The sequence below is a fragment of the Dermochelys coriacea genome, chromosome 1 (assembly GCF_009764565.3).
Source record: "Dermochelys coriacea isolate rDerCor1 chromosome 1, rDerCor1.pri.v4, whole genome shotgun sequence".
NCBI lineage: Eukaryota > Metazoa > Chordata > Testudines > Dermochelyidae > Dermochelys > Dermochelys coriacea.
In genome coordinates, this window is record NC_050068.2 from 302,413,792 (window position 1) to 302,441,022 (window position 27,231).

The 27,231-nt window shown below is 41.1% G+C and overlaps 1 protein-coding gene across 11 annotated transcripts in view; it reads right to left on the reverse strand.

The window, feature by feature from the left end:
- The window catches only part of IMMP2L (inner mitochondrial membrane peptidase subunit 2), an 832,928-nt gene that overhangs the window by 747,912 nt on the left and 57,785 nt on the right, over nucleotides 1-27,231 (reverse strand). Inside the window, exons 6-7 of one of the 11 annotated variants that reach the window (XR_006275113.1) lie at nucleotides 18,470-18,590; nucleotides 11,738-12,287 (exon numbers count right to left, since the gene is read on the reverse strand). The exons of 9 other annotated variants lie outside the window; for them this stretch is intronic. Coding sequence is in view for 1 of the 2 variants with exons in the window: in XM_043494986.1 (XP_043350921.1) it covers nucleotides 12,212-12,287 (76 nt within the window). In the remaining variant the exon portion in view is untranslated. Of the gene's footprint in view, nucleotides 1-11,737; nucleotides 12,288-18,469; nucleotides 18,591-27,231 lie in introns of those variants that run through there. One more of the 11 variants, XM_043494986.1, reaches the window with a different exon arrangement.

A 27,231-nucleotide genomic window follows, 5' to 3' on the forward strand; every position in this document is an offset into this window, starting at 1 on the left:
TATCCAAGAATCCGTATGTTTAGATGGACACACCTTAGATAAATTGAAATGAAGTCTAACCAAATATATTTTTATTATTATACTATCAAGTTGTAGATGTCCACCACACTCCTCTGCCAGTGATACCAGCCTTCATTACCCACTTGCAATGGATTGCCATGAAGGGGTCCAAAAACTGAAGCTCTGTAGAACTGCATACAGAAGAGGAGTCTATAAGTATGTTGCCCGAGTGACTAGAACTGGGTGAAATTTTCCAACTGAAATTTTTCAGTGAAAAATGCAGATTTGGAAACACAAAAAATTTGTGAATTAATGTCAATTTCACCAAATCATTTGGCAAAAAAAGACCAAAAAAATACCCCAATGAGAATTCCAAATAAATTGACACATTCTGTCAGATATTTTTTTTCTATGAAACATTTTGATTTTTTTTATTCAAGATTACTTTTTTCAAAATGTCCTTAATTTTTTTTAATTTAAAAACATTAAATGTTTGACATCAACCCAAAACATTTTTTTTAAATTTATAATTCACTAAGAACTTATAAAAACTTCTTTTCTGGTTTGACACAAAACATTTTTCCTTCCCACCCCCCGTTTTTTTGGAATTGTCATCAAACTAAGTAATCTGTTATTTGCCCACCTCTATCAGTGACATCTTTTCCACGAGGTCTAGGCCCGACCTGGGCCAAGGTGTAGCTGGAACATTAAGAGCCAAGAGCTGGAGGCGCTTAGACTTTACACTCTCCTCCTAAGTCAGTCTCCTGATCACTTCTGTTGCTGTTCTGTTAGCTCACTTCAGATTATTAATACCTATCTGAATGCAATACTCCAGAGACAGTCACTACAGAACTGACTAGAGAAACTCTCTTACCTTATGTTATGCCTGTGAATCTACAGCCCAAAACTATATTAGCCTCTTTTACTGCCACCCTGGATTGCAAATTCATTGCTAATTTTCTGTTCATTATTAGGAAACTGAATAATTCTAAATTAGATTTACACCAAGAGGCAAATTCTCCAGTAGAGTACCTTTATTCTGCATTTAAAGTCAAGGAGGTCCAGCAAATTATCATTGCCTTTGATTATCATTTCACTAATATACCATTCTTTGTCATTAGCACAGTTATTCACAAAAAGGGTAATATATATTTATCTTTGAAATAATTAAAAAAAAACTTTCCCCCATGAATTTTACAGCTTAAAGCCCTGATGATCAATATAAGAGCCCCTTTTACTCTTGAGCTTACACGTCAATGAGGTGAGGTCATTTTCAAGTGTTTTGGTTCAACATAATTTAAACACTGTATGTCTGGTCATTGAAGACCAGCTGTTATTTTAGAACAGTGTTTAGATATTTTGTTTTTCAAATCTGACTGGCAGAAAAATTTTAAACATGCTTTTAAAATGGTTGTGCGTAGTTTACCGTGGTCAACTAAATAGCTTTTAAACTCTGTTAGCCTGAACCATTTTAAAACTGTTTAAAGCCAGGACAAACCTTTGTACTGTACAAATGGACACTGAGTTTGGAAAATAAAATATGACCTACACAGTCAAGAGGCAATTATAAACTGATCTGAAAACTAAATTCTATGGTTCATATTGTATCTTACTATTTATACTGAATGAGAAACCTTACAGGTAGGACTCCAAAAATACAAAAGGCATACAAACACTGAAAAATAACTGAGGGTTATTTTACAATTTTTGTTCAATTTAGGTTCAGTCCTAAAACAAGCATGAATTCAAATGACACTATTTTTTCTGACTCAGTTTGTACTCCCTTAATAATTATGCTGAAAATTATTGATAAAATGTAAAGCGTTTAGCATCTGAAAAAGAACGTATAGCCTTTATTTTAAATTGAATGATTGATAGTTCTGTGTTCTGTGACCACAGTTTTAAAATTGATAGGGTAGAAAAAAAAACATTACCTACCTTTTTGTAACTGTTGTTTTTCGAGACATGCTGCTCATGGCCATTCCATTTTACGTGTGCACATGCCAATGTGCACAGTAGTTGGAGATTTCTGCCCTACCAATATCCGTAGGGCCTGCTGTGGCGCCCTCTGGAGTGGTATATCTTCTTGCCGGCAACTCTGACCGAGGGGAAGGGGGCGGGAAATGGAATGGACATGAGCAACACATCTTGAAGAACAGCAGCCACGAAAAGGTGGATAACTGTTTTTTCTTCGAGTGCTTGCTCATGTCGATTCCATTTTAGGTGGCTCACAAGCAGTATCCACAGAGGTGGGCTTGGAGTTCACAGCTTAGCGGCTTGCAGTACTACCCTACCGAAGCCAGCATCATTCCAGGCCTGCTGGGTCAGTGCATAGTGGGACGTAAAGCTATGGACAGATGACCAGGTGGCCAGTTTATAGATGTCCTGGACAGGCACATGGGCCAGAAAGGCTGCCAGAGAGGCCTGTGCCTTGGTAGAGTGAGCGGTGATGATCACAGAGAGTGGCCCCTTTGCTTGGTCATAGAAGAAGTGAATGCAGGCAGTGATCCAAGAAATTCTTTGAGAGGATACAGGGCAATCTTTCATCCTGTCAGCCACAGTGATGAATAATTGCGTCGACTTATGGAATAGCTTGGTCCCGTCAATGTAGAAGGCCAGAGCCCTCTGGACATCTAGGGCACGTAGCCTACACTCCTCCTCCAACTTCTGTGCCTTCGGAAAGAAGACCGGTAAGTAAACATTGTGGCTCGAATGAAACGGAGAGACTACCTTGGGAAAAAAAGCCAGGTGAGGTCTTAGCTGGACCTTGTCCTTGTAGAATACCATGTATGGCAGCTCTGAAGTGAACACCTGAATCTCGGATACTCGGCAGGCCAATGTCACTGCAACCAGGAACACAACCTTCCAGGAAAGGATAAAAAGAGAGCAGAAAGCCAGAGGCTCAAAGGGAGGACCTGTGAGCTGTGACAGCACCACATTCAAGTCCCACAGTGGGATGGGGTCCCTGACTTGCAGGAAGAGGCGCTCTAGGCCCTTATGGAATCTGACCACGATATCCTGAGCAAAAACCGACCTGCCCTCAAACGGCGGATGGAAGGCTGAGACAGCCGCTAGATGGACCTTGATCAATCAGAGGGACAAACGCTGGAGCCTGAGATGCAGGAGGTAATCCAGAATAAGATACAGTGAAGCCCGCTCAGGACAAACATCTTTGTCCACAATCCAGCAGGGGAACCATTTCCACTTGGCCAGGAAGGTTGCTCTGGTGGAGGGCTTCCTACTTCCCAACAGGACGCGCTGAACCTCAGCCGAACACTGCTGCTCCTGCATGTTTAGCCAAGCAGCAGCCGGGCCATCAGATGTAACGCTGCCAGGTTGGGTTGCAAATGACTGCCGTGGTTCTGAGACAACAGGTCCGGGGTGCTGGGCGGATCCCTGGCCAGGCTGGGTGATCTGACTGCAGCGGTACCCCTGTGAAGCCCTGAAGCCGGCACACAGCCTGACACAGGTCCTTTGCCTGTTCTTTGGTGCTGAGGGACTCCGCTTTATCTGCTGCTTCTCTGGCACCGGTGATGGGGAGCGATGCCAGGCAGAGTCCGGTGCTGGTGGTGCAATGCACACCAAAGCTGATGTACTCAGCATGAGATCCACGGTGGAGGGCTCTGACATGGGGTGAAGAGCAACCTCCATTAGGAGGGCCCTCAAGCGGATATCCTGCTCCTTTTGGTTCCGAGGGTGAAAGTTCTTGCAAATATGACACTTGTCCTTTCTGTGACTTTCTCCCAGACACTTGAGATCATTGTCATGGTGATCGCTGATCGGCATCGGCCTGCTGCATGCTGAACACATCCGGAGCGCTACTAACTAACTTAACGCTATGACTACTAAGAATTATATACAACATCCAGAACAAAGGCTGTGAAGAAAACCGCTACTGCTCTTTCAATGCAAGACAAGGCACTCCAACCAACAGTCATGGGCAGTAAAAAGGAACTGAGAGGGCACAGGGCCAGCGGCACCTGATATACCTCCATATATTGCACCACTCCAAAGGGCACCACAGCCAGCCCTACGGATATGGTTAGGGCAGAAATTTCCACGTGCACGTGAAAAATAGATGGCATGTCACAGCCAAAGTTCTCAACATCGGGCTTAAGAGAAATGTTAAACACATGCTGAGTATCCTGAAGACTATTTCTGTAGTCTTGAACAAAATGCTAGGAAATAGCCATTTTATTGCTGATGCTTTTGAAATTTGGAAGGAACTGAGTGAGATCTTAAAAAGAGAAATATGCAATGAGAGAGTTAAATTACAAGCATTAAAAAAACGAATGGGTCAAGCACTATCTCCAGCTCATTTTCTTGCAAATATTCGCAAACCTTAACTGCTGAAGAGTAGGAGCTGTCTATGACATGGACATCCAGCAATCATCCCTCCATAATGCCAACTATAATAAACTTCAGAGCTAAGAGTGAACCATTCAAGAAATACACGTTTGTTGATGATGTTTTAAAGAAAGTCACACCAGTGAACTGGTGGATGTCACTTAAGCACTTGGATTCACAAGACTGTTGAAGTGATAATCCTCACTTTTAACAGCAGTAGCTTCTTCTGCTTTGGACTAATTCATTCCAAATTGAGAAATTGTTTGGGACCTGAAAAAGCAGGAAAGCTTGTTTTTCTTTTCCAGATTATGAACACACAGGAAAATGAAGGTGACGACGACTGAGTTAGCTGCAGAAGCCAAAATTTTACGTTTCTCATGTTGACCTGGCTGACATAGTCTAGTTAATTTTTGTTATTTTTTAAAAAATATTTCATTTAACTATTTTAGTTAAAAACAATTTTAACAAAAACAAAACTGATTTTAAAAAACTTGAATGTTTAACTAAATTCAAAAATGCATATGCTTGTTTTGTTAAAATATTATATGTTTGCATTGAAGAAAAAAATCCGGAATACATAATGTTGTTGTTTTAGTTAAATAAAACAATGTAAATGTCTGTCTGGTGATGTTCTCCTCCTAATACAGCATGGCAAGAAAATCTTCCAAATATTAATGATTAACCTGTTGAATTGGAGATAGTTCACCTTCAATGACTTCATAAATATCTGCTTCAATTACCTTTGGTAAATGAAATAACCAAACAATCATTCATTTTCTGATATAGCTGTGTAGTGAGGCTGTGTGGTTCCCTGCCGTCCCGGAGAGAGACGAGCCCCTCCAGACACCAGAGTCGGCAGAGCCAGGCAGCCCCCCAGAGGGTCAGGTGTTGCATGGAAGTATAAAGGCCCGACCTCAGGGCTCACTGTGGAAGCAGCCGCCAGGGAGGCCAGACACCTCTGGATTAGCTTGCAAATGGGAAAGCTCAACGGCCTGCAGAAAACCTGAGGACTGATCCAACCTGCCCTGCGTTGGCTACCCGGAGGAGTTGCCGAGCCTGCCCCGCACCAGCTTCCAGAAGGAGTTGCCAAGTCTACGCCTGGCCAGCTATCCTGAGGAACCGATGGTGCTGGACCCCCCTGAGGACACCACTGTGACCCACAGAGGACACCCACTGTGACAGGTACCTAAAGAGGGGGAGTCTGAGGGCAGCCATCCCTAGTCTGGCTGCAGCACTGCCAGAACCCATGTCAGTCTGTTGCGGCCAGGATCCCCACTGATTCAGCAGCAGGTCTTCTGCCACTGCTAGGGCCCCAGGCTGGGATGCAGTGGAGTGGGAGGGCCTGAGTCCCCCTGCCACCCAACTCGCAGGTGGCAGTCTCCTCCTCTCCCAGGCCCTTTGGAACCTAGGGCCTGGGCCTACTGTTTCTATACTGTTGTTGCTCAGCCCCTGCCGCCCCAGAGAGAGACGAGCCCCAGCTAATCTCTTTAAAATCTGTAAAACTAATCTGAATAGTTTTCAAAATAAATCACTTTAAAAATGTATAGTGTGTACCTTCTAAAAATAAAACCTACATATATCTCTGAGTTGTGAAGAATATGTATTAAGGTTATAACAACCAACAAGAATGCACTTTTATGTAGGAATCCATGATTTAATCGAGTCTTCCTGACTAGCGATTTAAATCATGATTTAAATCAAATCCTCCCTGGATTTTGATACAATATTTGATAAACTGCAAAACAAATACAAATAAATTTACTTAATCAAAACATTTTAAACAGTTAAAGCTGAAATGTTATGAACTATGCTAAAATTATACTTGATTTAGCCCTAAAAGAAAGGAATACTAAAAAGTTTCTCCTGGCTTGTGGGGAAAAAACCCAATTATCTGTCTTGTCACAAAGCAAGATGACCTTTGTAGACATCAATAAATATCAACCTTATAAAATCCAAAGCTTTTCACACCTGGGACTCCCACACTTTGATGGTATGACTTATAGGCAAAGGAAGATTACTCCTATGAAATACTGGAAATATGCAGTGAATGATTTTATAATGTGTACATATATAAGTCCTTACATGATGGACAACAGTGACATTTTGGAGCCATTCCGATACTGCATGACAAGTAAATGCTTCAGGATGTGAACTGTCTGTGTATAAAAATTGAATATTTACCTAATAAGCTATTTTATTGTTATCTGTATATAACAAATTCAGTCTAGCCTTTCATTTTTAACCAGTAATACCCTATTACTGGTTCAGAATGAAAGGCTAAATGCATTTATTATATACATATAATAAGCATTATCCAAATTAGTATGCAAAGGACCTTGTATTTGTTAGCAGATATCATAATCCTAACAATACTGGAACACAGCATTTTGTATGATCATATTTCAAACCAGCATCTACCAAGTTTTGGTTTATTATATTCTTAATCAATGAAAAGACTTTTGTGTTCATGTTTTATGTTGTAACAGAAAACTGTTTGAGATTTAACATGTTTTTATGAATAATGAAGCTACAGTGAGTTGACTGGAGGACTTAGGCATAGGAAGCAGGGATTCGGGGGGTGCTGCAGCACCCCCAGGTTTTATGCAGGGCTCCGCTCCCAGCCCCATATGCAGGGTCCTGGCCCGCACCCAGGGTCCCGGCTGCAACCTGGCACCCAAGGCTCTGCTGATGTCCCCACGCCAAGGGTCCAGATTGCCGCCCCGCAGCCGGGGCTCCACCTCTGGCCCCATACCCACCCCCAGCTATGTCCCCAGCCTCGGCCCCTTTACCCCTGTCTGGGTCCCCGCATCCCAGAGACACAGCCCTGCTCCCAGCCCCAGCTTGAGGGGGTAAAGGGGCTGGCTTTCAGCACCCCCACGATTAAAAATGTTCCAGTGTCACTGGACTTAGAGACAGATAGTCAAGCTGGTGAAAATCAATATTTCTCTACTGATTTTAACAGAACCTCACCAATTTACAACAGCTGAGCATTTGAGTCGTAATGTTGAAACATATGTTGATCAACTTTGTTTGGAACTTAAGAATAATTTTGCATCGTTGTAGTGCTGATACCACAGAGATGCCACATTTTTGTCCCCACTGGTGACAAGATCAAAATCTTGAAGCCACTTTCAAACTCAGGTGTCTCATGTGTTGACAAAGTAACTAGCTATCATGCCAGTTACAGAGTACATAACTTGTTCTCACAGCTTTTTAAAGGGGGGGGGGAAGAGTTAAGCTGTCCACATTAAAATATTCCATAAAGAGACTACACTAGTCTTATCTTCCTGAAGATACAGCTTACTACAAAAAAAATAATGGCACACTATTCATTTGTATTCGTTTATTTTAATTCTGTTCTATCCTGTCAACTGCAGCCATGTGATTCTGCAAGACTGTGGAAAACAAAGCTTAGTACTTTTACTAAACCTTTGACAGTAACAGTTGCAATGGCATTAAGATATCACACAAAGCAGGACTAAAACTAATAGATTAAGGATACCCAGATGGCATTCTAGCCTAAAGTAATACTTTGTACTAATCAGAAGCCTAAATGCTCACTGTATGTTTTATGAATGCCAATGGCTGTTACATATGATTGCTAACAGTGGCACAAGTACCTAGAGAATATATTTGTTGGTGCAATGTACTATCTCAAGGGCTCTAGCAAACAGTATACAGCTGAACATAGTAACACTCAAGCAATGCATTATGATTACTGGCAGAAATTTCTGGAACAATATCCCAAGAGAGCTTTTACAAATCATGAGATGAAGAGTCTCTCCAACTTTAAATTTCCCTTGTCATTTAACTGTTGCTATATTAGCAAATTCTGTGAACTGAAAAACCCTTCTGAGTTGTCTTGCATATAGCTACAACCCCTATTTAAATCCTTAGTACAACAACAAAAGAGCCTTTACAAGACACAAACATTTTCAAATACATCTAACTTCATTCATACATTTTACAGATTTTATTTTGTTTTGCACCTGCTCTTCAACCACACTAGGAAACCAACTAAAAAAAGCCTATATGCATACCAATCAAGAAATAATATTCACTTCTCAGACAATAACAAAAGAACAGTGACTACTTTGAATCAGAACTTTCTGTATTTTCATGAGGGAAACCAGCTTTTGAGGGAGAAAACTGAGAAAATCTCTATAGCTATATAGGGGATGGGTGCTGCGGGAAAGAGGGATTTAACAGAAATAAGGGTCAATAGTTAGTGTGTTGAGAACAGACTGGGTGAAAGAGGGAAGTGTGGTACAGAAATGTAAAGTGACTGTTTTGAAAGTCACTGTTACTTATCCTAAAGGGAATCTAGATGAGACTAGTAGAGATTCAGAATTCCTGTTATGCAAGCAGGTTTCTTTTGTTTTTCTCTGACCTTCTCACTCATTCTTGTTTTAAAACACTTGAGTCTGTGGGCTTGTCCGCAATTCAGAATTACATCACATCAGAACTCAGTTTTGACACATGGTTGCTGACTCAAATTTAAACAAAACTTAGCACTCAGTATAGGTAGAAATGGTCATATTTAAATTCATTCATTAATGTGACTCATGGCTGCATTCTAACATGACATCATAGAGTTTAAGGCCAGACGGGACCACCAAGTCATCTACATTGACCAATTGTCTATCCACAGGCCACCAACACCTGCACACTAAACCCAACAACCAAAATTAGACCAAAGTATTACAGTCCAAAGGAGATCACACTATTATAATGGGTCACAGGGAGAGAACAAGGCATGCCAATGCTCAAGGCCCCTGTAATGGCAGGGCAATGATTGAGATATACCCAGATAATACTGCCAAGTGACCTGCCCCACACATGCTTCTCCCCTCATCTCCTAGTTTATAACCCTTCTTATCAATCATTCCAATCACTCCAGTGGAGTCCACCAGTCAAGAAGAGTCTTCTTTCTGTGAACGAATCCCAATGGTCAATCATCCCAAAACGAGCCCCATAGCATCAATTCTTGAGGTACCTGTGGATCATTTTTTTTTTATATAACACCTTCATCCTCCTTCTCTACGGACGAGAAGTATTCACTTCTTTAAGTGTCTTACCCAGCCAAGTGTAGTTCTCCTTGATCCATTCCAGTGGGAATATAGCAGTGTCATTCATCCCAACATGCAGCACAGTTAATTTTTCCCCACTTCCATCAGGATCTTTTCAGTATCATGTCCACACCTTATAAACACTAAGGTCAGAAGAGACCATTCATAATCATCTAGACTAACTTCCTGCACATTACAAACCACAGACCCTTGGCCCACCCACTTCTGTAATAGACCCCATAACTTCTAGCTGAGTTACTGAAGTCCTCAAATCATGATTTAAAGATGTCAAGTTACAGAGTCCACTATTTACACTAGTTTAAACCTGCAAGTGACCCGTTCCCCAAGCTGCAAAGGAAGGCAAAAAACCACTGGATTCCCTGCCAATCTGAGCTGGGGGGGAAATTCCTTCCTCACCCCAAAGATGGAAATCAGTTGTACCCTGAGCAAGTGGGCAAGACCCACCAATCAGATAGCTGGGAAAGGATTCTCTGTAGTAACTCAGAGCTCTCCCCATCTAGTGTCCCATCACCAGCCATTGGAGATATTTGCTGCTAGAATACTGGACGGTATAGAAAGCTTCATGCTGAGACTTTCTTTCCAGACCAACCAAATGCAATGGGGGATGTGCAAATGCCCATAGTGATCCTTGCATACCCTGCCTACTCCTTGCTCCTGTGACTCATGCAGACTCACTGCAAACCTAAGCAGCAGCAATGAGCGCTTCAACAACAGGTGCCAAATGACCGTTGAATTTTCCTTTGGCCGATTAAAAGGTCACTGGTGCTGTCGTCTTGGTTGGTTAGACCTCAAAGAGGAAAATATTCCAGTGATCCTTGCTGTGCTCTGCATAATATTTGCAAAGTAAAGGGAGAAAAGTTTCCCCAGGGTGGACGGCTGGCTGCTGATTTTGAGCAGCCAGATACAAAGGCAACTAGACGGGTGTGTAATGTTGCACTCTGTATGATTTTATGAAAGTATGCTGATGAGTGTGAATATAATATAATTAAAATATGCTTAATGCAAAAGGTCTCTTGTAAGGCATCATTACAAAGCTTATAATCTATTAAGTGTGGTCATCCTATTTGTATAAATGTATCACTCTGTATCTGAAACTACAAATATGAAATATAACTAAGAGATCCTATTGTAGATATGCAAAGTGTGGGCCATTAATAGCGGTTTGAAATCTTAATGGCTCCCATTAACCAGGACAACTGAATGTAGATGGCTCTGTTTTACTTGTAAGTCTTCCTGTATACCTGTGTGCTGGCAAGTGAGCAATGAAGTCTTACAGTGACATGTGATCATGTCACCTGAACTGGAATCCATCTTTAACTTGGTGCTTTTCCACTGAGAAGGAGGGGTGGGAACCCAGAAGGACAAAGGATTCTCAGCTTATGCAAAAGATATATAAGTGGGTGGAACAGAACAAAGGGGGCAGCCCCCATGAAAAATTCCCTAGCTACCACCTAGGCTGGAACAGGGGAAAGGATTGTACCCAGACTAGGAAGGCATCCAGTCTGTGATAGAAACTTACTGAAACATCTGAGGGTGAGATTTTATCTATATTCAGTTTTATTACTGTACTAGACCTATACTTGTGTGTTTTATTTTATTTTTCTTGGTAATTCACTTTGTTCTGTCTGTTACTACTTGGAACCACTTAAATCCTACTTTCTGTATTTAATAAAATCACTTTTTTACTTAACCCAGAGTATGTATTAATACGGAGGGGGGGAGGGAAGCTACTGTGCATATCTTTCTGTCAGTGTTATAGAGGGAAAACAATTTATGAGTTTACCCTGTATAAACTTTATACAGGTAAAAAGGATTTATTTAGGGTTTAGACCCCATTGGGAGTTGGGCAGCTGAGTGTCAAGGACAGGAACACTTCCTAAGTTGCTTTCAACTAAGACTACAGCTGTTAGGAAACGTGGTTCAGACCTGGGTCTGGGTCTGCAGCATGCTAGCGGGTCTGGCTCAAACCAGGTAGGGCACTGAAGTACTAAGCTGACAGGGCAGGAAAGCAGGAGCAGAAGTAGTCTTGGCACATCAGGTGGTATCCCAAGGGGGTTTCTGTGATCCAACCCATCACAGGGTGCAGCAGGAGGCTATTCGAAACATGGAGGCTTTAAAGGAGCATTTTGGCAATGATTCCCTGTAATGTCTCTTTATGTTAATCATTGCCTGGCTGAATGCATATTTGCCACGTTGAATTAACCCTGCAGTGCTTGTTTCCTGAGCGTTAATTGTAGTGAGCAAATATTCCTACTTACATCAGGCAGTGTTATCACTGAAACACAGTGACTATATGTATGTCACAAAGAAACACTCATTTTATTTTGAAAGCTCAAGTTTAACAACAGGATAAAACACTAATTTTTGGTGAAACAGGGGACATGACAATAAGGAACAGTCTCACAGTTAGGGCTCTCACAGCTGTGTGTAACTCCAGCTTTTGCTGGGAAACCAGTTCCTAACCACTGAATGTACAGAGTACTGTGAGGGACAGAGAACACAGGAGGACTACAGTGGAGGAGTTTTGGGAGGGTATGGATAGTTCTGTAGTGGCCACAGGGAAAGTCATGCAAAATGTGCTTAGATTGCAGAGTAATGAGGAACTTCATTGTCTCTGTCTGGCCTTCCCGGAGCGCTCTCATCCACTCCTGCCCCCAAGACCTTTCCAGGCTATCCAGCCTCAGTCTTTCATTAATTGTCTCCCTACATGCTGTTGTTTCGCTATGTGATGCATTCGCTATGTGATGACTGCAGCAGTTTGCAAAACATCCTCTTTACTCCTCCTGGTTCACTACCTTATCTGACAGAGGTGCTCTGCCAGTGTGAAGGAGTGGGTCCTCAAAGACACATCTGCAGAAGCCAAAGAAATAACGAACAGACAGTATTGCGAGTGTGCTCACAGCCATGAATCACAAAAGTTACACTCAGCTTTCTTGCTGACTCTGAGCTAGCACACAAGTTGGTGCGAGTCCCAAATATGGTGAGTTCATGGAGGGAAGTGGTGGCAAGAGGAATGGGCAAGAAGGGACAAAGGATAGTTTGTGAAGGGGGTTACTACAAGTGACTAGGAAGATGATTCTGAATATTGGTACCCTTTTCCACAGGCTAAGGTAATTGAATCAGATATCTCACTCCTAAGAGTAACTCAGGATGCAAGAGTGCATCTCCTGCCCGTGTGTGGTTTCAGACCGGCTCTGTATGCTGCTTTCCTGTGTGCTGCTCTGATCCCTGCAGAAATAATTGCCAGGTCACGCGGCAAAGTTTCCTACAGCAGGAGGAAAAACAAGGCAGCTCTGCCAAGGAATCCTCAGAAGAGGATTGCAGAAAACCTACAGGAAAGTTTCCTAGAGATCACAATGGAGGATTCCAGGGACACCCCCATGTACATTAACAAATTTTCTGGGGTGGCCCCACTACATAAATGGACAGGCTCTGTTACTTTGTCCCTTATCCCTCCTCTACCATATAACAAAGTACATGAGAGCTCAATCTCCTCTCACCATGCAGTATCAAAGCAAAATGATCAATTTACTGGAGCTCCCCTCTGCTGCATCCTGCATGCCAGAGCCAGAGTACTGGGATTGGCTAGACCCCTCTGGAGTAGAAAAGAGATCCTGACTCACCGCACAACCAAAATATGTCCTTGGGGTTGAATGCACTGGCCGCTGCCTCCAGCCCCGCAAAGTATGCACGGGGCTCTTGGTGGTGGAGGTGGGGTCGCTACCGAGGATGGCATGCAGCTTGTTATAGAAACAGCATGTCTTTGCCACCTGTCTTGCCTTCCGGTATGTCTGCGTCAGCTCCTTGCTCTTACAAGGGCACTTCTGGCACTCATGCCCCTTCTCCTAGCAATAAGCCCATAAGCATCAGAAGTTCCTACAGCTGGAGCAAAGCTGCGACTGCACAGCCTCCTCCCATAGACTCAGCAGATCCAACAGTTCCGGTGTTCTCCATTCGGGAGAGCGTTAGCTGCAGAAAGCCAGCATGGTCAGCTGGGAAGATGCTGTCAGAACTGTCCATGCCAAGCAAACAGAGGAATTTCAAAAATTCCCAGGCCTTTAAACAGGGGAAAGGTACACATCTGTGTACCTTCAGGGCAGCAGATTTCAAACTGCTGACCAGAACAATCAGGATGGGCATTGTGGGACACCTCCTGGCAGCCAGTTAGGGTGAGATAAGCAAATGCAGTATCTACACTGATGCTGCATCACTCTAACTACACTGCAAAAAGCTCTATGACACTCATCGAAGTGATTTTATTCTGTCATTATAGGGGAATTACATCGGTGGGAGGAGCATCACAGCGTTTAAACCACTGTTTTGTCGATGAAAGTTAACACTTGTTGACAAAACTGTGTAGTACAGACAAGGCCTAAGAAACAACAGCAGGAGAGAGAGAGAGAATCTGTTCCATTTTATATGTGGAATGCTAATGGAATCTGAGGTAGAAAGGCAAGGGTCAGACCATCGTAGAAAGAGTTAAGTTGTAGTTTGAACCTTAGCTACAAATTTCCAAAAGTTAAATAATTTTAAGAAAGATTTTTGCCTATTAAGTGTAATATATATTTTACAATGGAGAAAGTGCACCAGAGAGGAAGAAGTGGCTTGCCCAAGGTCAGACAGCAAGTATGTGAACGCACTGTTTAAAATCAGTGTCTGGAGATCCTGTTCCCCAGTTCTATTCTAGGCCCTCTCCTGCACAGCTTCTGCGCCTTGCACTCTACTGAAACTCCCAAAGTCTTTAATTACCTCCTCCTAGCCAAAACTCAGAACGAGTACTCTATCCTCATTTTCCTTAACCTGTTGGACACTTTCAACACTGTTGACCATGCTCTTATTGAAATCTTGTCATGTCTCAGTTTTCATTATGGTGTCCTCTCCTGGTTCTCCTCCTATTTCTCTAATCACTCCTTCATAGCGACCTTTGGAGGATCATCCTCATCTCTCCTCCAACTTTATGTTGAAGTTCCACAAGGCTGAATCCTTGGTCCCCTTCTCTTTTCCTGCTACACATTATCTCTGGATAATCTCATCCACAAACACAAATTCAACTTTGTGCTGACACACAGATTAATACAATTTTGCTAGGGAAGAGTCAAAACGACTTCTGTAAAGGGAAATCATGCCTCACCAATCTATTAGAATTCTTTGAGGGGGTCAACAAACATGTGTACCAAGATGATCCAGTAGATATAGTGTACTTGGACTTTCAGATAGCCTTTAACAAGGTCCCTCACCAAAGGCTCATAAGCACATTAAGCAGTCATGGGATAAGGGGGAAGGTCCTTTCATGGATCAGTAACTGATTAAAAGACAGAAAACAAAGGGTAGGAATAAATTATCAGTTTTCAGAATGGAGAGAGAGATAAATAGTGGTGTCCCCGACAGATCTGTATTGGGACCAATGCTGTTCAACATATTTATAAATAATCTGAAAAAAGGGGTCAACAGTGAGGTGGCAACATTTGATTCAAAATTACTCAAGATATTTAAATCCGAAGCAGACTGCAAAGAGTTACAAAGGGATCTCACAAAACTGAGTGACTGAAAATGGCAGATGCAATTCATTGTTGATAAATACAAAGTAATGGACAATAGAAAACATAACCCCATCTATACATATAAAATGATGGGGTTTAAATTAGCTGTTACCACTCAAGAAAGAGGTCTTGGAGACATCATAGGTAGTTCACTGAAAACATCTGCTCAATGTGCAGCAGCAGTAAAAAAAAGTTAATAGAATATTAGGAACTATTAGGAAAGGATTAGATAGTAAGACAGTAAATACCATTATGCCACTATATAAATCCATGGCGCGCCCACACCTTGAATACTGTGTGCAGTTCTGGTTGCCCCATCTCAAAAAAGATACATTAGAAATGGAAAAGGTACAGAGAAAGGCAACAAAAATTATTAAGGGTATAGAATAGTTTCCATATGTGAAGAGATTAAAAAGACTTGGACTTTTCTGCTTGAAAAAAGGTGACTAAGAGGGAACATGAGGTCTGTAAAATCATGAATGGCATGGATAACCTGAATAGGGAATGTTATTTACTCCTTTATACAACACATGAACCAGGGGTCACCCAATAAAATTAATAGGCAGCAGGTTTAAAACAAAAGGAAGTACTCCTTCACACAACACATAGATTCATAGATACTAAGGTCAGAAGGGACCATTCTGACCATCTAGTCCAACCTCCTGCACAACGCAGGCCACAGAATCTCACCCACCGATTCCTATGATAAACCTCACCTATGTCTGAGCTATTGAAGTCCTCAAATCGTGGTTTAAAGACTTCAAGGAGCAGAGACGGCTCCCTCAAGTGACCCGTGCCCCATGCTACAGAGGAAGGCGAAAAACCTCCAGGGCCTCTTCCAATCTGCCCTGGAGGAAAATTCCTTCCCGACCCCAAATATGGCGATCAGCTAAACCCTGAGCATATGGGCAAGATTCATCAGCCAGATACTACAGAAAATTCTTTCCTGGGTAACTCAGATCCCATCCATCTAATATCCCATCTCAGGGGATTAGGCCTGTTTACCCTGAATATTTAAAGATCAATTAATTACCAAAATCACATTATCCCATCATACCATCTCCTCCATAAACTTATCGAGTAGAATCTTAAAACCAGATAGATCTTTTGCCCCCACTGCTTCCCTTGGAAGGCTATTCCAAAACTTCACTCCTCTGATGGTTAGAAATCTTTATCTAATTTCAAGTCTAAACTTCCTGGTGGCCAGTTTATACCCATTTGTTCCTCTCCCTCTCCTGTATTCATCCCTCCGATATATTTATAGAGAGCAATCATATCTCCCCTCAACCTTCTTTTAGTTAGGCTAAACAAGCCAAGCTCCTTGAGTCCCCTTTCATAAGACAAGTTTTCCATTCCTCGGATCATCCTAGTAGCCCTTCTCTGTACGTGCTCCAGTTTGAATTCATCCTTTTTAAAGTCAACCTGTGGAACTCATTTCCAGGGGATATTATTCAGGCCAAAAGTATAACTGGGTTCAAAAAAGAATTAAATAAATTCATGGAAAATAGGTCCATCAATGGCTATTAGTCAACATGGTCAAGGATGCAACATGGGTGTCTCTAAACCTCTGATTACCGTATGTTGGGACTGGACATAGGGGAAATGGATCACTTGATAATAGCCCTGTTCTTTTCATTCCCTTTGAAGCATTTGGCATTGGCCACTGTCCGAAGACAGAATACCTGGCAAGATGGACCATTGGTTTGACTCCCATGACCATTCTTATATTCTTATGGCAGGTCACAGATCTACCTTTGTACTCCAGAGCAGTCTTCTGTCCAAACTAAAACCTCAGCCTGTTTCTTAGATGTCTCCTCATGGTAGTCTAGCCATCAGCTCAAGCTTAACATGGTTAAAACAGAGCTCCTAATCACTCTTCCTCTCAAGCCCTCCCTAATGCCTCCTTTCATGATCAACATCTCCATCCTGCATGTCACTCTGGCTCATAAGAGACCTCTCTCTTTGTTCTCACATCCAGGCTCTCTCTAAATACTGCCAATTCTTTCTGCATAATCTCTCTGATATACAGCCTCTCTTATCCATCCACAAAGATAAACTGTCATCCACATTATCATCTCACACTCAGTTAGTGAAACATCCTTTTCTCTGGCCTTGAGAAATTCAAAATTTTACAAATTCTTCCCCCACTCATATCCATTGAGAATGCTGCTGCTGCATACCTCCACTGGTCCCCCCTTTTCTATTGCATCAAACATAAGCTGGATGCCTTCACTTTCAAAGCCTATACACACCCAACTGACCATTTCATTCACTATTGAGATGTGAGCTCCTGCCTACAATGGGCCAATGATGCTAACCTTCACACTCCATTTGTTAAAATTTCAAAAAAACTACTTGATGCTTTCTCCCACATACTTGGGAGGAGCTCCCCGTAAACTTCCCCAAAGATACCTCATTATTCTCTTTTATAAACTCTCCTGAAATCTCTCCTTTGTCATGATGCCTACAAAAAACCTCTACAGTTAGGCTGCTAGTGCACTGAGACCTCTGCCTATCATTCTGGTCAGTAATATCTCATTATTTCCTTGTTCTCTTCCATCTATGTCTCTATCCATCTGTTGTCTCTCATCTTAGATTGTAAACTCTCTGGAGCAGGCACCATCTTTTTGTTCTGTGTTTGTACAGCACCTACCACAACAGGGTCCTGATCTATTCCTAGGGCTTCTAGGCACCACAGTAATACAAATAAATGCGAGTGGAACAGAACCTAGAAGTCATCACTCCATAATGAGAGATAATGCTTCCCCTAAAAGAACTAATTAAAGCAGGGGCTCTCAAACTGGGGGTTGTGACCCCTCAGGGAGTCACAAGATTATTATGTAGAGGGTCGTGCACTGTCTGCCTCCATCCCAAAACCCCGCTTCACCTCCATCATTTATAATAGTGTTAAATATTTAAACAGTGGGTTTTTATTTTATAAAGGGGGAGTCGCACTCATAGGCTTGCTGTGTGAAAGGGGTCACCAACACAAAAATTTGAGAACCACTTGAATTAAAGTCAGTATAAAGTACAAGTTATATCAAACACTGGACACTAATGGATAATATTATAAAAAAGACAACACAGTTATGTCTCATTCATTTCTTAAAAATCTCCATTGCTAAAATATGTTTAATCTACAAACAATACTATAAAAATATACAGCTTTTGCTGAGGTTTGCATCAGCTGATTTTTTCATTTGTTTTTTTACCAGTTCCATTCATTACCAGTATTTCTTTATGTGCAATGCATGTAATTCGGTAGAGTAGATTTCCAGTACTAACTATTTGCATTAAAAACAATGACAAGATGAATTTTTCATTCATGTCTATTGGCTAATATCACTTGCCTAGAAAATATAGCAATGATCATAATTACCATATTAAACTTGATTTTTGCCACAGTCTTGTGTTTGTTTTTTGAGAAGGGGACAGCATAATACAAAATAAGGACCAGGCTCACTTCTTACATGTAAACATATTCACATTGACCATTTATTCAGTACTGTTCCTGACCCAGGGTTTTCTTTTATCTTCAGTAAGATTTTAAATAAATGTTTTTGATGTGTAAGCAGAATTCATTTTCCCAGCATATATACTTGTTGAATGGTTTCTAGAAGTAACATCCTGCAATTAATACTGATGATTGGTCATAATATGACTGACTAAGATGGCCTAAGGGAAGCTTGTTTCTCAACTAAAAGATATGAGGTCAACTGCAACAGACTTTGAAGATATGTAAATTATTAAGTCATTTCTGGAATAATGTACTGTGTGAAGAAATATCACATATAGTGATATATCAGATCAGTATTTCTATAATGGTATGGAAAGAAAACCAATAAACCATATAAACATGACTAAAACATTATTAGGATCCATTTTTTTTAAACCTACAAACTGTAGAAGCAATTTAATTCTTATAGCAGCATTACCTCAAAGGAACTACTGTTTTCCTGTTAAAGTCACCTGAGTATTTTGTTTAAAAGTTGACGCTTTGTTACTTAAGTGAGATTACTCCATGTTAGCTTCCGAGCGTAGTGAACCAAATTATAAACCCTCTACATGCATTTCTTCATTAACCCTTTGGTGCCATTGGAGCCATCCTTTACAGAATATTTTAATATATTTTGTGTAGCAATTTAGCAATGGAAAATGCAAACCCTATATCAAGGGACTGACATGCTTCAGAGGAGAGTAAATTCACAGAAACGAGAACAAATGAGGTGATCTCAAAAGGGTTATCACTAGGAAAAGATTTCCATTTTTTCCATCCTTTTTCGGGGGGAAATCTTCAGACTGGATTGTTTTAGTAGTACATACATATAGACAGATTTTTTTTATTTTGAATTTAATTCTTAAATCATTTAAAATAAATGAAAAGGAGGAACAACTGAGCCACAATCCAGGAAGCTGCTCTTTGTGAGCAGATCTTTGCACTTGGAGATTCATTGGCACCACTGGGACTTAAATGCTTTGAGAAGGCAGCATCTCAGATTATGCTTAAGAGGAACATTAAGATCACAAGCACAGGGTATAGAACTTAAGATATACAACTGAGAGTTTTTCAATGATGAAACTGCATGGTAAGATAGAAGTTGAGTAGCTCAGAATTTAATTTTAGATACTTTTTTGGCAATTTCCATATATACACCTGTAAAGAGATCTGCTCCCCACTGGTACCACCTAGTGGTTGGGCAAGGACATGACATTCTGACTCTGTGGCCCCTGTTGGTAGCTGCTCCCGTCCTGTGGTGAACTTTCTGCAACTCAGCCCTCCATCTGGCACACAAGTTGCTTCCCACCCTTTCCGAGGTATGTAGAGAGTCCAACAAAGGCTAGTTCCACTGCTCAGTAAAAAGCTTCAGTCTTCACCCAACCAAAGCCCCAGAGTCATAATTCTCTGGGTTATGAGATCTTCTTAGTCCTGAGCCTCTAGTATGAGGGATAGGCTTTTTGTCTCCATCCTCATCAGAGAGTGAGTAGGGGTTCCGATCCAGGGCCCAAAGGTAGGCAGTTGAGTCCTGCAACTTGTAGCACTATGTGACAGCCTCCCAAGATCACTTTCTACCAGCCTCCACATGCAAGAGGCCCCCCATGGCTGCCAGCCCCCCCTCCTGCCTACTCCAGGACCTTCAGCCCTGGGGTGCCAGGCCCCATGGCCCCAGCAACCCAGACTCCCCTGAGCATAGGGCAGACAGCCCCAGCACCTCCAGCCCCCCTGAGCACTAGGTGCCATGGCCCAAGCAGCCCAAGTGCCCAGGAGCCCCCAAGTGCTGAGCAGCCCAAGCCGCCCTAGCCCCATCCCAAGCACGCTTCCCTGAAAGGAAGCAGCCTGCCTGGTCTGGGGCCAAGAGGGAAGCAGCAAGCAGGAGGGGGCCTTGGGGCAGAGCATGGTCGGGGCCAGGTGGGGCTGGTTAGGGAGGCCTAGCCTCCCCCAGCCTATGATACACACTGCCCATGGTAATCATCAAGTGATCCATCATCCATTCCCAGCTTTTGGCAAACTGAAGCCTGGTCTCTTAATATTATGGGCCTCATACAGATACAACTACATTGCACAGAAAAAACATGACAGTTCATGTATATGCGGGATGGTATTCGCATCCTGGAACAATCAGTGAAGGATAAAGCCGAGCTCCTGACCCTTAGATACCTGCGCAAAGGAAACTCTCCAACCACATATTTCACCTCCTCTCCACGTGGAAGGGTGCAATGCCACTAAAGGCTGTATAAACTTTTCTGCAGAGGGCAGCTGGAGCTAGGGGTTGACCCCAGTGACATGGTTCACCGCAATGTAGAAGGTGGGGCTGTCAGAGGCACCCAGAGCCAATACTGGAGCACAGATCACTATTCAGGTAGCTGTGGGGCTCAGCATGGTTTAGGGGCCACAGAGAGGATAGACTTCCCTCCCTCTCACCCACAAGTATACAGAGTTAGTTTCCTCCCATGGATCTAGTGAAGGAGGGAATGATCTTGGCCCATGCTCCTTGTGTAACAAACTAAAATAAGAAAACTCCAGGAATTTTATTATAATAAAGAGGCAAATTTATAGCTTTTCTATATTTTAAGTAACCCCCTAGGACCAGATTCTCTGTCCCACTTCAGGACCCTTTCCACCATTTGCAGGAGTTCAGTGCAGGACTGAATCTGGCCCTTAACATACATCTACAAAGGTGTAGAGAAAAAAGTCAATGTTCCCCTTATTATTCTAATATAAAAAGCTACTACTTATTGTGGTTTTTTTTTTTTATCTGGGCACCTAAACTGACCACCACATACTCCTATGGGCACTGAAATCCTCAATTTGTTGCTGAAGTACTCATTTTAGCTGCCAGTCTGAGTGCAGGATTGTGTGTGACACTCTGGCAGACCAGGTGCCAGCTCATGCCAAGGTCCCTGGGACTCAACTGAGCACTGAAAAAACATATAGCTGGAACCAGTCTGGTTCATCAATGTGTTACCATTATTAAAACACATGCTAAATTTATAAAAATGTGTTTAGACTTTATCAAAAAGAAAAGGAGTACTTGTGGCACCTTAGAGACTAACAAATTTATTAGAGCATAAGCTTTCGTGGGCTACAGCTCACTTCATCTGTAGCTCACGAAAGCTTATGCTCTAATAAATTTGTTAGTCTCTAAGGTGCCACAAGTACTCCTTTTCTTTTTGTGAATACAGACTAACACGGCTGCTCCTCTGAAACCTGTCTTTAGACTTTATGAAACACTTGTAGGATGCTGCATGTATGAATCTCACTTATAATACCTGTATGCCACATTATAAGGTGATAATAAGTGCTTGCATTGTAATCCTCTGTAATTGTTTGAGTCATCAAACAGGAAAGAAGCTTTAATTAATGTAAAATGATGGCTTCTTACAGAAGGTGCTAGGTCCTGCCCACCAAGAAGGGCCACTGAAACCAAATGAGCCATTCTGAAACATCAAAGAACAAAGACTTTGTTAATTGCAATCTTCCTCCACCCCACCATGAAGAGAAGACATTAGCATGAACACATCCCATCAGTTTGAGCTCTGTGGGGAAGCGAATAAAAATCCCCCAACAAAAAGAAATTGTCTCTCTATATTGTTTGGATTTTGGGAGGGCAATTTTTCTAAGCATAAGAAAGGAACCCCCAGCTATTGAGCCTGGGTCAGCCCTAAAGGACATATACAGCTTGCCTATTACAGCAGCTTCTAACACCTTTTGAAACATAAAACTAACTCATTGCGTGTATGTTTATCTGCTTTAACCTTGTAAAAAACTCATTTCTTTTTCTTAATTTTTAATAAATCTTTAGTAAATTAATCTTAATCTTTAGTAAATCTTTAGTTAATCATAGGATTGGCTACAGGCATTTTCTCTGGTGCAAGATCTAAATTGCAGTTAATCTGGGGTAAGTGACTGGTCCTTTCTAATTGGGAATAATCTGACTAATTGTGATTTTTGGTGTGAGGGACCATCTATCATAAAAGAAAGAGTGCCTGGGTGGCAAGATAGATCAGAATACCCAAGGCAACTGACTGACTCCCTGGTTAGCCTATTACAGTGCCTGGGGAGTTTACACTTGATACTTGGCTGGCAAAATCTAAGTATAGAACTCACAACCCGTTTGGAGTTTGTGTCCGACTTCTTAACAGTCTGCCCTGAGTTTAGTACTCATGCTCTTGAGCCATTCCAGATGGTTTGGCAGCATGCTTTATCCATTATACTGAAGTGAACAACTTAACAGGGTACCTGCATACCAGTACCCCTGTGTAAATAATCTATACACACTTGGCTGCAGCAAAGCATTTTATTGATTTATCTGATTTTAAAAATTCTGCTACCAAATTACCTACATTCTTTATATGGATAAAAAAATGTCTAAGATGTATACTCTGTTACCTTACTGTACATACAGCACAGCAGGCAATAGCATTAGGCTCCTCTGAAATCAAAGCAAGTTCCTAGGATCTAAATTTTAAATATTTCAAAAAGTAAAAATGACATCTTTCTAAATCAGGACAGCTTTTAAACTCCATTTGCACAACATGATTTCCAAAGAGTCGTCAACAATTATGCTATAAATCAGCCGCAGCAACAGGATCACAGATGGCTTTCTAGCCAGTCAAATCACAGGTGTAATCTCTGCAATATTTCAAACAGCTGGCTGCCCATTTAGATCCACTATCTTCAAAATACTATGACTGCTAGTCATCAAGAACAAGAGAGAAAACCCCAATCTATATTGCTTACTATTCCACTGAATAACAGAAAGAATAGTAAAAGTTACTTCATTTGTAGATTTCTTTGGATTTTTCCCCCCCACATACTGACAAAAAATTAAAGGAGACCAAAAAGAATAAGAACCTGATTTCATTTCACAAGTTAGATTTAGAAAACTGTTGGTCTTCCCTATATATTTACATTACTCCCACCACCATGGTACCTGGTCACCTTATAACATTTATATGAACTCATACAAATGGTCACATACAGACCTAATTTTTTTCTCTCCTCTATCCCACTTCCTAGAATCAATTACATTTCTGGTGGGAACTTAATATAACCCTTATCCTTTTATTTTTCATTCACATCTGAATACTGCCATGGTAGACAACAGCATAACTCCCATTTATTTCAGGGTGAGCACAGTCAGGTCAGAAGCAAAATCTTTGTAATGGAAAGTGCGCATTTGTACACATGAGGTTATAAAAGCCTCAGGTGAAATCCTGACCCTGTTAGTCAATGGGAGTTTTTCCAAAGGTTATGACTGAATTAGTCTACAGGTGTCAGTCTGTGTAGAAATACAAAGTGAAATAATTGTATTATATCTAGTACATCTGTTCAAAACTTTATTTTTTACCCATTGCTACTTTTTAAAGAGAGAATAAAAACTGTACACACACATGCAACAATAGCAATAACTAAACACACTTTGATAATAAATGATAGTTTTTCCAGCACACTTCAGCCACTGCATTAGCAGTACTTTAACTGGATGAGTATTGCAGCCTGCGATCTCCCGGTAAAGAAGTTAGCTGGCCATAAACAAATATACACATGTTGGTAATTAGTATACACAGTCATATATTTTAACAGGAATTTTTGGCTATCAAACTCAGGTCCGTATACTTAGGGAAGGTCTACACTACGGGGTTAAGTCGACCTAAGTTACGCAACTCCAGCTATGTAAATAACGTAGCTGGAGTCGATGTAATTTAGGTCAACTTATTACGGTGTTTACACCACACTGGGTTGACAGGAGAGTTTCTCCCGTCAACTTACCTTATGCTTCTCATTCTGGTGGAGTACCGGAGAAGGGAGAGCGATCTGTGGTCGATTTAGCAGGTCTTCACTATTGACTGCAGCGTGGATCCACAGTAAGTGTAGACAGACCCTTATTTGAGGGATATAATTGGAATAAGGCTAATAAAGGTAATCATTTCCTGTTGCTACAATGCCTCAACATTTATTTTTGAAGTAGAGGATATTGATCCTTTACAAAGTTCTGTTCTCTGTTATATTACACCTATTATACCAAATGACTGATGTAATCATTTTATCTAATAGATGTTGATGCAGTAGAGAGACAGTTGCTTCTTTTATCAATATTGATTGGTATGTTCTGGTCAGCTTCAACAACAGGCAAAGTGCTTGCTTCAGCCAGCCAGATGAGCTTAACCATGAAAGTAACGGTTGTTTATTTATCAACCCGTAATGTGTGCTAACAAATAAGATAAAAATTGCAACCAGTGATAATTTACTATTTAACTTTTCTCAGTAAGTGGCAAACAGTTACCTGGATGACCAGTCAGGTACAAGAACTGAAATAAAATACAACACAATATAGTGGTCTCACTGGCTGGCATACGTTCCATTTATCATGCTATGAAAGTGGATCTTTCCACAAATTATTCCATTACAGTCATTCCTTTCATCAGGTTTTCTAAATCTACAATTCATTTCCGCACCATTAACCTAACAGGAAACAGACTACCTCCTCTTCAATTCTAAGGATTAATTGTGAACTTTAAAAAAAATCTTTAAACACAGCATGTCCATACATATGGTACTTCTTGGCTCAAGGAATCCAGCCTTCCACTCAGAAGGAAAGATTCTTGCAATCAAATCAAGTGATATTCCTGGTAAAGCCTGCTCACTTCATTTGGCTGGAGGGGCAGGGGGAGGAAAGGAGGAAGAGGGAAGACTAATTGGGGCAGCTTTTCCCCTCTGTAACTTCAATTTCCACAGTACAACAAAAATTGCCTGTCTAGAGCATGTCTGTTTCTAACATTTTTTTTTAAATGAAACCAGGATTGTGTACAGTACTTGAAAACATTATTTGGGAAACAGAATTTACCCACTTTACAAATACAAGGTACAATAGAAAAAAAGAAAAGGAGTACTTGTGGCACAATAGTTTGTCTTTCCCCAACTCTATAAAACCTGTAATATACAGTATAATATCTAATCTAAGAAAAGACCATAAAGTAGATAAGATCATAAAAGCAGAATTACACACATGATTTTTATCAGGAAAAAACAATAAAAATTCTGTCTCCAGCCAAAGAAAGAGAAGAAAAGAGGAGGATCTTTTGAGGTCACCAAGGCCCAAAAAGTAAAGTGATTATTTCACTTCCATGTCAGCACAGCTTCTTCATGCAGTGTCCGGCATCCCAGAAGACTGATGACTATATATTGAGCCCTAAATACAAATAATAATAGAACAGAAATAGGCAGACTCCAGAAGGTCAAGCTTAGGTATTCTAGTTCAATATTTGAGACAGGAAAAAAGTTTCTGAAATTTAAAGAAATAAAGTATAATCTATGATCATCACACTGCATTCTAAATGCTAAATTTACATTTATATAGGTTCTTTAGCCTCCCAGTCTTGGGAGTTGGTAACAGGGCTCATGGTAGTACGCTAAAAATAAAATATGAATGACTGTTCAGAGTAGCAATGGTTGATCAAAATTCAGAGTACCTTTCAATAAATACATTTGTACAGATTATCTTTTTTTACTTCTTAGGCACAGACTCATTAATAAAATAACTGTAAAATATGTAGGCTTTTATGAACATTATACAGGGGGTGGCTGAAACTGATGATAAGGAAGGAAACTTGTTAATTCATGATTTGAACACTCAAAATGTTGGTTTCCATGAAATTTACAAGGCCTAACATATTTCTCAGTTTGGATCATAAATTTCAACTTTATTTCAAAATGTTTGGGATTTAATAACTGTGACCATTTTTCTGACCATAGCAACTACCTTTAGAAATTCTGACCTGTGGAAAGAAGTCAGATAGAGAGCAACAGAGATTGTCACAAACACATCTGTAACAAATATACACAAACTGGTACAAGTATATCAGATATATGTATAACTGCATCCAGAAGTGAGCCTCTCAGCTCAGGTCCAGAGACTTGCATTAGCATGGTTCACCTTAGCATGCTAAAAGCAGTAGTGTAGACTTTGCAGCTCGGGCTAGAGCTTGGACTCTCAAGCCCACCCCACTCCCACCCCTAGGCTTGAGAGGCTGAGCTAAATGTCTACATATTTTATTTTTAACAGGCTACCATGAGCTCTGTCACCAGAACTCTGTGGAGCTGGACTGGGAGGCTCACTCCCAGATGCAGTGTAGACATACTCATAGAGACATAGCAGATCACACAGGGACAGAATGGCCAGGGTTCCATGCACTCTGAGTATCTCCAGAAATAGCATGTGTATCTGTACTAGATACTGCAAATGCCAGTCAAAGAATTGCATGGATTTATTAAATGAGAATTCTGGACAGCCAGACAGGTAAGCGAGTTGAAGGCAGGTGATGAAAAGGCTTTTGCTGTTGCTGAGGGCGATGAAGGTTCCCAGGTGCTCATTTTAGGTGAACTTTTACGACCACAGCATGAAGTTCAAGAAAACTTTTAATCTCAAATATGAGGTTCATTTCAAGGGTGATTTAGGTTCAACATGAGCATTTTGCTCAGCTCTGTTATTAAGTCTTTTTGTCCATCCATCTCACAATACATGTACATTGTTCCCTACAATATATTTTTTTGGTACCAGAGATGTTAGCATCACACTAAGCTTCCTTTCTACAGTGTTTTACTGAGCGTGCTAAGATATTTGATAAGCAAAATAACCATAAAAAACACACTCATACAACTATATTATGATGATTTCACAAGAGACTCAGCATCTTTACATTCAGCATCTTTGTGCCTTCAAATGATTCCCAAATACTATATTTTTAAAATCACA